Consider the following 13,259-nt stretch of genomic DNA (forward strand, 5'->3'; position numbering starts at 1 on the left):
TGTAAATTATTTCTTGTTAGTGAAAAGAGATTGATATTAAAAAACAAACAACCTGTGTCTGTCTGATTTTGCAGTCCAGACAAGTAGATCGAACATCGAAAAAAGAGGTCAAAGAAGCTAACAAGTATTTCTTCATCGAGTCTGCAATAGCATTACTTGTGTCTCTTGTGATAAATATCTTTGTTGTCGCTGTGTTTGCGGAAGGACTGTTTAAAAAGACAAGTCATGATATAGTAAGTTAATTATTCTGTATTTTTTTTTTTTTTTTTTTGTGTTATTCTAAGTTTGATTTTATCTGGATATACACAGTGCCCATTACTCTAGCTAAAATGAAAGAGGTGATAGAGGCATATGCAGGGGATGCTCAGGGAAGCCTGTGCCCCCTATAAGCTGACCAATAATTAGAAAAAAAATTAATATTTCTGTGAAAAATTGAAATATCAAAAGAAAATACCCTTTATATGTGCTTATTAACCAATTTCTGTCAATTTGAATGATTTTTGGTGGGGGTTAACTCAAATTTTCTCAGGAATACAATTTTTGTGCCCCCCCCCCTCCCTCCAGTTTGATCCTGCGTATGTCTCTAGGTTGATAGTACGTGTCAAAATAAACAATTCTCTCCAATGAAACCTAGAGCAAATGACATTTTCTTAATCGTATGTCAACATGCAGTTTAAACCACTGACCCAAAAAAAAAAATCTTTAACCCCTGGGAGTGAAAGAAAAAATAGTATTCCCTCTCTCCCCACTCACATAATACCTTTAGAGAGAGAGAGAAAAGAGACAATAGAGTAAAAGTCTGTTATAATCACAGTTCATAATCACAATGAATATTGTTGAATATTTCTCCTAATAAGCAAATTTATAATTTTTGTTCTGTCAGGTTATAAAGCTGTGGGGCCGTTCACGTATTACGTAAGCAAATTTTTAGCCATTTTTGCCCCCTTCCCCCCCCCTTCCTTGTCAGCAAAATTTCGTCATCAGCTCTGCCCCTCTGAATCCTAACTCATATTTTCATAAAGGGTGGTTGAAGACGTAAGCATTATCCGAACCCCCCCTCCCCCCTTGTCATCAAAAGTCAGCAAATCGGAAACTCCCCCCCCCCCCATCGATGATGACTTAATACTTGAACAGCCCCTGTGGAAAATTACTGCTTTTTCTGCATTAAAACGTCTTTTAAATCATTTCATTCTAATATTAAGGGATGAACAGAAATCTAGTCATGAAACTGGTTTTTGGTCTCACAGCTGTTGATTCTGATGATTTTGCATAGTTTATCATTAATCACCCAACTGAACAATTAAAATTCTAAATTATCATAGCACTGCTCACCTCCATGGCTTCATCAACATTTTTGCCACTAATCAGAAAGTTTTTTAATACAATTTTTTCAGTCATTCGGAAATGACTTAAAACTTCTGGCTTCCGTGTCATAATGCCTTCCGGGTCTCAGGTTTTCACCAATGCTGTTCTGTTTGGCAAGAACTTGATAAATAAACCATGGAATATGTATAATGTGCAGGGTGAACATGATGTTTTGCCAAATGAAAGGGAGTGATAGACGAGCTCAAGTTGAGCATGGAAACACTCTACAAACCCTTTCCTATCTAGAACTGTTTTAGAGGTATGATGGATAATTGATTATGGAAAAAAAAGTGTCATGTCTGAAAAACCCAGAATTTGGAAGTTTCAGAAAGAGCTGCACACAAAGAGCAGAAAAAATCCTATAAAGTAGCACCAATTTCATTGAAATATCTCTATTTAGTAGTGAGCTACAAGCGCTGAAAGGTAAATTTGATTTAAAAGCTCACCATTAAATCCACATATGAAGGTTTTTTAACAACTGGCTGTTGCGAAGATATATTTTGGAAAGAGAGAAAATTCAACTGCCCCTGCGGGGAATCGAACCCACATCCTTTCACTTTCCGGGTGAACGCCCTACCACTAGACTACAGAGGCACAGAATCTCTCAGTTGTGAGCTTGGCCTGAGTCTGGTCTGGCCGTCCATGTACGGTCCCTTTCAGTGTACACGAGCTCCAAGGAAAGATTGAGAGATTTGGTGCCTCTGTAGTCTAGTGGTTTAGGGTGTTCACCCGGAAAGTGAAAGGACGTGGATTCGATTCCCTGCAGGGGCAGTTGAATTTTCTCTTTCCAAAATACATCTTCGCAACAGCCAGTTGTTAAAAAACCTTCGTATAGTAGCGGAGAGTGATGTCATCCTTGTATAAAATCCACATATTTCAATGAAACTGGTGTCCTCCTTATAGGACTTTTTCTGCTCTTTCCAAGTATGTGTGTAGTTTGTATGTAAGTCAGAAGCTTCACAAATTTGGGTTTTTCAGACTTGACACTTTTTCCCCCATAATTCACTATAACTCAAATGATTTGAGATAAGACAGGGTTGGTAATAAGTTTTATGTTCATCTATCACCCCCCCCCCCTCCCACTGTTTGGCAGTTTTTTTTAATCACATTCATCCACATTAAAAATTTGCCCATGAGTCTTATCTGATTCAGGGTTTAAGCTATGGTCACATTTTTCGCAAAATGTGAAAGAAAATCTTAGAATGCGAAAGAAGTAGTAGCCACTTTTGTAAAAATGCATACAGGAGGTACAAAATGAGTAGATATCCAACCAACAATCATTAGCATTGTAGTATCTTTTGCTAAAGCTCTTCCCATTTTCGATTTTTTTTGCTAAAGGAATTTTTTATCTAGCTTAAACCCTGGTCTGATTTGTAAAGAATCCTAGAAATCTCTTCCCTCAAGAACTGCAATGAGTTTACATTTTGATTCACTATCAAAAACTTTTTCTCTGCTTTGTACCATTCAGAAAACACATCATTCCAACTGACATGCCTTTAACAATTTTCATAAAGTGCTTAAAATTCATTAAAATTTACAGTGACTTTACTAAAGCCTATTTTGAGATTTAGCTAATTTTCTGATATTTTCTGAGTGTTTTTATTTCTTGTGGTATCACAAATATAATATTGTGGCAAAATTATTTTCTCTTATAGCATGAGAGGTGTTCTAATTATACCAATGCGACAGACTTTCCAGTAAGTAATTTCAGTTCACTAAATGTTGAAGTTTTTATATTAAAATTATTGTATATATGGCGTTTGGAAATGTAATTATGAATTAACTTTCCAATAACCGATGAAAAATGTAAATGTTTTGATGTATTTTTACATTTTTTTTTCTCCTTGCATGCATGTATGAATATAGAATCTCTTGTGAGTGGTTATTCAAAAAAAGAAAACAACAGGGAAATCTTGATATAGTAAAACATGTCTATGTAACGGTGTAACATGAGGGGCCCGCCAGTTGCCGATATTATGATGGGAAGTACCGCGGATCATCGTGGGAACTCTGTGGGGGTTCATCATCTAACTCAGTGAAATTGTGATAAAGTTGTGCAATATAAAATTAAATTCTAAATTTTTTTGCAAATATAATTACACATGAAAATGCAATTGTTTCTTGCAATTGATGTTTATTAACTGCAAGGTTAATAAACATCGTGAAAATTTCAAAGTGCAATAGGCCTGGTGTTGTAGACCCTGGCCATGTCTCCAGTGTTTACATTCTGTGTGTTTCCAATTTCTATGTGTCAAAGTTATGTAATAGTGTGTTTTATTCCATATAAATATGCAAATGAGATGTTATTTGTTAAAAGGTTTATGTTAGTTTCAGTACCGTCAATTCTCAGTTCTGATTTGTTCTTGTGATATGCGCTTTTGATCTACTCTTGATTACAGACATTTACTTTTGCTGAATTTGTTTTCTATCTCTTTGTTTTATTCATTATTAACTGAAATTTTGTTCACATGTCTACTCGGTTACTTTGATATCTCCACTTAGATGTGAATCTGGGAGTGTCCGGTCCATCAATGTCTAGTCAGTTATTGCCATCAAGCAGGGCCTGTTCCTTACATGTTTGGGTCATAGGCAAAAACCAAACTTTTATGGAGTTCTTTATATAAAACATTCTTTGAGGCAGGGATAGAGGGGAGCATGGAAGGGCACGTGCTCCCCACCTCCATGACAGCCAAAAACAATATTTGTTAACGTTTTTGTAAAAAATTTAAATATTAAAAGAAAGTGCCAATTTTGGCATCTAAATGGGGTCCCAGAAAATTTGTAAGACCTGGGCACATGTCCCATTTACCCATGTGAGAAACAGACCCTGCCATTGAGGGCATTAATTTATTTGTTGTTTGCTATATTGTGATCTGGATGCAAAATTCCACATATTTTATGGGGGGGGGGGGTTTCTTCTGAAATAGCTCATATTTAATCTAAAATTAGGTAATTCTGAACTTAGTTATAAAATAAACTTAAAAGCAAAATTGAAATGTTTTATTTCGTGTAAGTTGACTACAATCAAAACTTATCATGCCTGGTTCCTTTCTAGGATACCGACGATCCTGTCGATGTAAATATTTTCAAGGGGGTGAGTGAACATGAATGTCTTTTTTTTTTATCTAGACAAGTCTTTGGTGATGTTTAAATATTTCTCACAGAAAAATTAGTTTGTTAGTCTATGTACTTTAAAACGACTCCATGTTATAGAGCGATCATTCTATTACAGCAACCTGTTGGATAAATCCCAAAGGTTTTCATATAATGACTATCCTATATGCTTTCCTTCCAATATAATGAGATGACTGTTAGATATAATGTCTGTTTTTGACAAAATGATGGAGATCATTATAATGAGCATTGACTGTTTTTACTTTTTTTTTTTTCTTTTTTTTTTGTGATATTGTATGTATATTCATGTAGGGCTTATTTTTCTCTCTCAGGGCATTGTTTTAGGTTGCATGTTTGGTTCAGCTGCCATGTATATTTGGGCTATAGGAATCCTTGCAGCTGGACAGAGTTCCACGATGACAGGTACTTATTCTGGACAGTTTGTGATGGAAGTAAGCCACCATTTACATCATATTTTTGATTAATCATTTAATTATTTTTTGTCATATTGAGATCTACTGTTTATAGTCAATCCGAGACTATTGCACCTGTAGTGGTCAAGGGGTTATAGTGCCGGACTCCCATTGTCTGGTCCCGATTCTGAACCCCACTGGCACCACAGTGGTGGTCAGTTGAAGTTGGTTTTCTGTGGTTCCCAACTTCGAGGTGCGAATACGAACCAATCTCCCTGTTAAAAAGTCTGACCACATTGAGCAACTGGCCTACAATTATACTCTTATTCAATCATTGCACTTCAGTTCTGAAATATAGATGGCAGCGCTGCAAAATCGGACACAACACTAGATGCACGTACACTTCCGGCGCAACTCATTAGGTACTAAATTGCCCATGGCTATAGACCAGAGTTGTGTTCGTTATGAAAGAAAGTCAATCTGAGAGACTTTTCTTTAGGATCCACAGAGAGGCCAATTATTCACTGGGGGGGGGGGGTCTTTCTCTTTTGTTGCACCTATATGCTGATGTCGTTATCTCTCCTTCACATGTGAATGTAGTACTTTCTGTTAAAGATTCAAACAAGTATTAAACCGATTTTAAACCTGCCAAAAACCATGCAAAAAAAAGCAGATGTGTTTTTAAAATTTTTTCTAATTTTTAGTGCATGTGTTTCATTTACAAAAAATATCTCTATAATATTTTGCATATTATATTACATATGCAAATGACTTTTTTCAATTTTTAGTTTGCAGTAGCTGCTCAATAATGAAAGTTCTAGTAAGAAAAGAATTTCGACACTATTTCTAAAAAACATTAACACTGACATCTCTAGAAATAGCTTTACAATAGAAGTTAATATTCGTAAAATACTTCATAAATATGTATTAATTCACTAAATTTCATCTGCGGAAAAAAAACCCGATGTTATGAAAATATTATGAACAATATTTATTAGAAAAATTATTTTAAAAAATTGAATGAACTTAAATAAACCTTCCAAAATATGCACTTATACTGAAAATTCTTTGATTTTATACATTTATATGCATTAATGCTAGAAAAGGCCAAAATATGCAAATGCATATGTGCATATAATCCGGGCTCTACTTATTACTATAGTGAATGACTGCAAAAACAATTCCCAACTGGTTCTACGGCAACATGCTAACCCTAAAACAGCAACACAACAAAATATCTACTCTTTCGCCAAATTAAAAAGGAAATTCCTACAGATCTTCTACCTCTCAAAATTAATAATATCTGCATTTGAGAGTATAGTTCATCTTTTAAATTTCTTTGTAGTGCATTTCACACCTCACCTCAAATGGGCTGAGAAAATCTGTCAGCCAGAAAATCAGAATAATTACTAAAATTTCCTTGAAATTTTAGTCAGCCGCTGTGGTGGTCGAGTGGTTACAGTGCCGGACTCGTGATGCGAGGATCCGGGTTCGAACCCCACAGTGGTGGTCGGCTGAAGTTGGTTTTCTGTGGTTCCCAACTTCAAGGCGCAAATGCGAGCCGATCTCCCTGTTAAAAAGTCTCGCCACAGAGAGCAACAGTCCTACAACGGTAAATCATTCAACCATAACACTTCACTCATAGTTAGTAAAACTGGGGGCAGATGACAGCACTACACATAACAAGCATTACACAGAAAAAACAAAACTTTACGTCAGGTTGCACTACACGTACACGCACATTCCCGCATGTATCGATTCGTTGGGGGGTTCCGCGGGGGGGGGGAGGGTGTGGTGTAGCAGTAGTAGGTAGGGGCTCGGGGATCTTTGATGCAGCCACCTCGTTGGGCAATTTGCCTGTTGTGGCTTTGTATTTGTATTGTATTTGTATTTATTTTTCCTACCCATTTTAAAATCAAGTTTCTACTTTACAATACTATGATTCTCCCATTTCTCTCTTACTGTCACCTGGTCTGGGGCAGGACCACTTAAAGCAATATAAGTAAACGTTGTGTCATTCAGAGGAGATTTTTACATATAATGCATAACTAAACCATCTCAATTGACCAATCTTTTTCCCAAATATAATATACTACCAGTTTCACTTCTATACAATTTTATTTCCATTCTCATGTTCACCGCAATTAAATTCCATGACCGCACAAGTGATCCTATTATAACCCCAAGACTCTGTCTTATCATTATAGTACTAGATGTCGCATACCCATCTGATACCAGCGCACGATGGAACAAATATTTTCTACAATAATGTAAATTCTCTTGGACCCAGAACTTGAAATAGTCTACCACAATCCTTGACACTCGTAAATAGTCTGCCCATGTTTAAGAAGAAATTGATTACTATGATCTTTTTCTTCCTTATCCATCAACATCAATGTATGTATATATCCATGTAACTATTAATGGTTCTTGTACTTATGTAACGTGTAGGTGAAATAAATTTGAATGTATGTGCAGTTAAGTAGTATTCATATCAATTATTATGGTTTGTAGATACATCTCAATTAATGAAAGTAATATTTTCTCTATTACAGGGATTTTTGAACTTGAAATGGTCACGATGGTTGAGAGTACTCGTTACTCGACTCATTGCAATTTGCCCTACTCTCTTTGTGTCAGTGTACCAAGACATTAATGACCTAACTAAAATGAATGATCTATTGAATGTTCTGATGTCTTTGCAGCTTCCCTTTGCCTTACTTCCAACATTGATATTCACTTCATCGAAACATGTTATGGGGGATTTCAGAAATGGAGTGTAAGTATTTGTTTGTTTTACTGATTATATGAAATAGAAAAAGCAGACTCTGTATGAATTCAATAAAATTGAAAAAATGATAGATGGAAGAAAAAAAAAGATAAACCAAGGTCGTGGCCCTTGGTATTCGAGGATTTCCTATCCGTGATCTCTTTTCCAGTTTTTTTTTAAACACTGTTCAGTTAATTCTTGTATCGGAATTATTAAGTCGTGTGTGTTAAATAAGCTTTTAAAACATCCTTCCCAGAGATTTTTCTGGTTCTTCTGAAAATATAGAAGAGACCTGATTAAATGTTTCTAAAAGTGAAAAACTTAATCGAAATGAAATATCAGGAAACAATCAAATGTTCATATCAAATATATATATATCAGGAAATATGCACTTTAAATTCAACCAGCCATTGCTGTAGCTACACCTGCTACTATATAGCCCTGATTCCACATGTCTCATGTAGAATGTGCTGTTTTTTTGTGAGTGCACCCCAAGAAAGGTGTGCAATTTATGTATTGCTTTCACATTATAACCACTATAGCCGTCTGCAAAAATTTGTAACATCAACAGTTAAAAATATAAAACAGGCATCATAATTAATGAATTGATAAATTAAGCCACACACAGAGATGTCCATTCAGCACTTGAGAAATAAAATCGTTCAATCAGTATAGGATAACAATTTGAAATTTTTATAACAATCCGGATCGTCTGCTCTGTTATCAGAGATATTAAAGTTGAGTTCAGTTGTTTCACCTCTCAGTAGGACACACTCTGGAGGCATCAGTTTACTTGGGCCTATTTTCAAATACAAGCTGACAAAGTCCTCCTGCCGTGAAATATGTCACCAGTGGGTTCTATCTTCAGTTCCTCGAGACAATAATATGGATTTTGATGTGGTTTTTTGAGGTGAATACTCAGGGCTCACTCTGCCTATACTTTTTCATGGGTGTTGCGGTGAATAGTCAGGATTTTGCTATTTGTCTTCTTACTTAACATTTCTTCCCTTGGTCTCTTATCATGGAGGAAATGTAGGTTCTGTTCATGAAAGGTGGTTATGTACTTTAGCTGAATGGTGTTGAAGTGACTGCTTAGGATTCTAATCTTCCAGGTTGTTTTGTTACAGCTGCTCATTTTCCCAAAATTATATTCTGATGTGTGAGGGCATTTCGTAACATAGTGCACCAGCGAGCCATTAAATACAGTCAAACTTGATTTTAATGATATCTTGACTAAACATTATTTGGTGGTCCAAGTTGTTTCCCGTAGAGAATGTGGATGAACCTTGTTCATAATAGCAATGAAAACAGAATGCTGGAAATAACATATTTTCCCATTACTTTCTGAAAGACAACATCCAGTTCCGAGATAACAGAGACCAGGCAGACTTTAAACAACACACTTAAATCTCATGGAAGTCTAGGCATCTGCCATTTTCTCTTCAGAATATGGAAGATAGATGGAAGTACTAGTATAACACAAAACAAGCATAACACTGATGACATAAATACATTTGGACCATGCATACACTCACAACATGTGCCAATGTGTTGAAAATTTCCCAGAGGAATGTTTTATGAGGTACATGAATGATTTATTAATAGTAGTGTTAAGGTATAAAACTTGCGATACTGAGAACTGAGCTCCTAAGAAAAAACGGTACATTCATTTCGAATCACAGTTAATAACAGAGAAATATGTCTTCTATTTCCCTCTAGTTATTATCACCAGCTAATCATTTTTATGTTGTTTAACAAGTAAAATGTCAAGTTCTTATTTTGTTTTCCCCAACTTCTACTGTAAAGTTGATGCCTCCTTTACTTCTTTATTGCCACTTTGCATATGTGCGGTTATGCAAGTTGCATTGCAAAGATTTAGGTTTGAACGCTTACAGGTCATTTAAGTGGCCTGCGATATGTTTGCAAACCAATCAAGCCACACTCTTCCAAAGGTTGAGCACCCTTGATTTAAATGAACTTTTCCCCATTAACTTCTAGTAATCTGGCACACTCTGGTCTGATATATGCCGGATTAGCGAGTCTCCTGTATTTTTTCATATTATAATTTTTTTTATATTACTTTTTTTTTTCTTCTAGGGTGAATAAAGTTTTAGCTTCACTGTTAGCAGCACTTGTCATCGGCATAAACTTGTACTTCGTTATTACATATGCACAGTCGAAATTGCCAAATTACTGGGCTGTATATCTTGGCTTGGCAATATACATATTGTTCTATGTCTGTTTCTTAGGATATTTGGTAAGATGTGCATTCAATACTCAATTGATTTTTTTTACCGCACTTTTTTCCCTATAAACTATTCTGCTACTTAATTATTTATGTCAAAATTTTGTCCCCATTTGACCAAACCAACATGCTAATTAGATATTTGTTTGCAGCTGACATAAATTCGTATTTCTTCTGATCAGAGCTGGAATTAGTCACTGATTGGCCTGGTGCAAGAACAGTTTTGTGGTCCTCTTCGATGTAAATCCCCTCTCACTGGGTTAGGCCCAGAGATCAACTGATTTTTTCTCTATATATCCCTCAAAATTCAATTTAGAGGGTCCACTAAAAGTCTTGGTATTCAGATCCATCAAAAAAACCCTTCCCAAGGAGGTTCGAGGAAGCAGGGTCCTCTTAGTGCATAGGCACACAGGATAGTGCAGGTTGTTAAAAAACCTCATGTTAACAGGACCTATGCAAAACGAAATGTCTGATACTTGAGATAAGATATTCTGTCAGGGATGACTGACCCAGAGTCTCTCTTTTTACCTAGGGCTCGTGGCGCTTTTAGGACCATGGCCGCTTCATGAGAAAGGCTGGTAGGGATCTAAGAAAGGGTCTTAGGTATCGGTCTTACATTTTTCCAAGAAGTAAAACTATAGATTTTCTTTAATGAATATAGAGATCCAGCTAAAAATCTTGGTGTGTGTGGTCCTGCCTAAAATCAAGGCCCCCCATTCAAGAATTCGGGGGTCGCAGGGGCGGGAAGTGATGAAGTTCATTTGGGAGCATCAAAATATGTGGTTTGTAGCAGTTTTGTACCAGCAAAATATAGGATTCGGAGCAGTTATTTATAAACTGGAGCAGCGAAATTAACTTACAAGAATATTTTCGTTAGCCCACCCCTTTTCAAAATAAAACAACAGCACTGTCTTTTGTTATCAAACATCTTTTCATCAGCTTTTGTTTTTGGTGTTTCAGGCTTTTGACTCCTTGTTTGAAAGAGCGGCTGTCGAAATTTTTCACACCAGTGTATTTAAGATGATACTTTTTGCTTACTCGCCACTATTTGCTGTCTGGAACAGCAACTGTTTGAATAGGCTAAAATTTTTCTATATGTTTTTATACTCCGGAAAAATTATTGCAAAATGGGAGAGACTTTTGGAAGAATCAACATGATGTTTGGCAATTCATCACTCGTTATTTGGCAAAATTTGCATTTTGACTCATTATTTGGCAAAATTGGAGGTTTAATATGTTATTTGGCAGCATTCGTGATTTAACACTCGTTATTTAGCAACATTGACAATTTAACATTCAATATTTGGCCAAGTTGCTAAATTAGCATTAGTAATTCGACGGACTTGCTCTTTTAATCCCGGAAAGAAAAATTTTTTCACAAAGCATTAGGATTTGTCACAATGACAATTGACTATAAAACCGGCTGCTTAAAGTGGCAACTTTTTGTTTTTAAACGAAAAAACTCACATTTATGCTTTAAAGATGAAAATGAAAGACCATTGCAAAAAATCTTCAGCGGAACAATCACGAATATTATCTGGGTTTCACGATGGAAAGCCTGATGAAACGCCTGATAGTTTAAATAAGTGGCCACAGTTATCCCAATTCAATTTTCGGGAACAAAGATAACCGCAGGTACTTGCCAGGAAAATTCTAAAATTGATTAAAAAAACTGCTACCTTCTCTGATTTCGCAAACTTTGCTGGACTTCTGGTGACTCTTTCAACGAAACCAGATTGGTTATCGGTTTATCTGATAGATATCGGCACTTTAAAAGAAAAAAAAAACCTGTCTTGAGGTAAAGTTGCAAAAGGCAAATAAAAATTAAATACTTTTTGACTGAAAATTTTTGTTCAAATGTAAAAAATATCTCTAGTGCTTGCAAAGCGTGAAAAGCACACATGGTTAACCCACAAGTTTTTTTTCAACACTGTACATTAAAGTGTAGTCAAACTACTTTCCAACAGAGACCTATTTTTTCAAGGTCACGAGATAACACTACTACAAAAGATGGGAGGGAATGGTGCTGAAAAGTCCAGAGGAATAAAACATGCTTTTCTTGGAAAGAATCATTTTGCAGCAAGCAGGAGCAAAAATGTTTTGCTGTCCTTTCTGAAATTCTGGGCATACTGAGGCGAAATTCGATATTTTGGCTATTTGGTGCAGAAAAATACGGAAACACACTATTGGATGGTGCAGAGTTCCCACCCCTGGGGTCGCAAATTCACAATCATATATGTGTCGGTTGATAAAGCAATATATTTTTCATTAATCAAATTTCAAGTTCTGGCTTTTCAAAGTAGTTACCATAAAATATGTGTAATCAATGCAATAAAATTCAGTTTTACAGCCTCTAATATTTTGCAGCTTGATGTGATCACTCCCGCCAAGTTAAGAACTTTCGTTAGTGAAAGATTCTCTTGTATATTTATCTCTGCAAGGTTTTAGTGCAGAATTTGTATCTGCATTAAAATCTACCATATTTTTGTTTTCCACGATTAGCAGCTAATCAATGTCTGCAATCAATTTGTCAATGCTTTTTTAAAGTTTTCTTCAAGTAAATTCACATTTTTTGATTTATATTACCACTTAAAAGTTTATTTCATGTTTCAGACTCTGCACTTGTTGGTTGTTTTAGGTGTGGAATCACTAGTCAATACTCCTGTAAGTATTGAAGTATAGTTCGCTCTTTCTTTCTTCAAGGCTATAAATGCATGCAATATTTCATATTTACCGGGAAGAAATTAAATGGCAGGGTAATCTTGAAAATAAAGTTTTCACATCTTTTTTTTATTGCGAGGATTTAAAGTTCATTACAAAATCATCAATTAATATTTGGCATAATTACTTACAGTCAAATCTCTCGATCTTGAAACTGATGGGACCGAAAAAAATTTAGAGATGGTATTTTTTTCAAAAGTAATTGCTTTTTATTGTGGATTTTTCTGAATTCTATTCTCCCCTATCCAGTACAAAATGACTTCACCCAAAGACCACATCTCCAAAGAATAAGTATCGAGCTGAATTTAAAGCGTTCATAGTCTTCAGCTCATCTCCATGACTCTCTAACTCAGAAGTTCCTCAGAATTATTTTTGTACTGCTGAGGATCACATATAGTGGATCTCATTCATAACACGTCTCAAAAAATCATGGAAAAATGTAAGCGGAAAAAAACTTTAAACAGTAGCTCTCAATGAGTATTAGCAAAAGATAGAACCAAACATGAAAATAAGTTATATTTTTCCACACAGTATTTTTGTTTATTTTCATCATATACACTGAAGCGAGTGAACTCAAACCAATAAAACCAGTGCTGGCTGCTAGTCTACAAGTTATCAAAACCATTTGCTC

General features: G+C 35.6%; 1 protein-coding gene and 1 non-coding gene across 6 annotated transcripts in view; one reads left to right on the forward strand and one right to left on the reverse strand.

The window, feature by feature from the left end:
* The window catches only part of LOC149087354 (natural resistance-associated macrophage protein 2-like), a 38,490-nt gene that overhangs the window by 22,577 nt on the left and 2,654 nt on the right, over positions 1-13,259 (forward strand). For all 5 annotated transcript variants that reach the window (XM_089231425.1, XM_089231422.1, XM_089231423.1 and 2 more), the window contains 7 exons: positions 75-233; positions 3,021-3,062; positions 4,421-4,459; positions 4,812-4,931; positions 7,448-7,671; positions 9,760-9,919; positions 12,521-12,571. In XM_089231425.1, the coding sequence (XP_089087551.1) occupies positions 75-233; positions 3,021-3,062; positions 4,421-4,459; positions 4,812-4,931; positions 7,448-7,671; positions 9,760-9,919; positions 12,521-12,571 (795 nt within the window). The remainder of the gene's footprint in view (positions 1-74; positions 234-3,020; positions 3,063-4,420; positions 4,460-4,811; positions 4,932-7,447; positions 7,672-9,759; positions 9,920-12,520; positions 12,572-13,259) is intronic.
* TRNAS-GGA (transfer RNA serine (anticodon GGA)) lies at positions 1,888-1,959 on the reverse strand. Its single transcript has one exon. It is a non-coding gene; the product is annotated as a tRNA-Ser (tRNA).

This window comes from Pholcus phalangioides, unplaced genomic scaffold (genome assembly GCF_987345545.1).
Source record: "Pholcus phalangioides strain wild (caught in Gottingen) unplaced genomic scaffold, Ppha-v1.0 ptg000004l_1, whole genome shotgun sequence".
NCBI classification, from domain to species: domain Eukaryota; kingdom Metazoa; phylum Arthropoda; class Arachnida; order Araneae; family Pholcidae; genus Pholcus; species Pholcus phalangioides.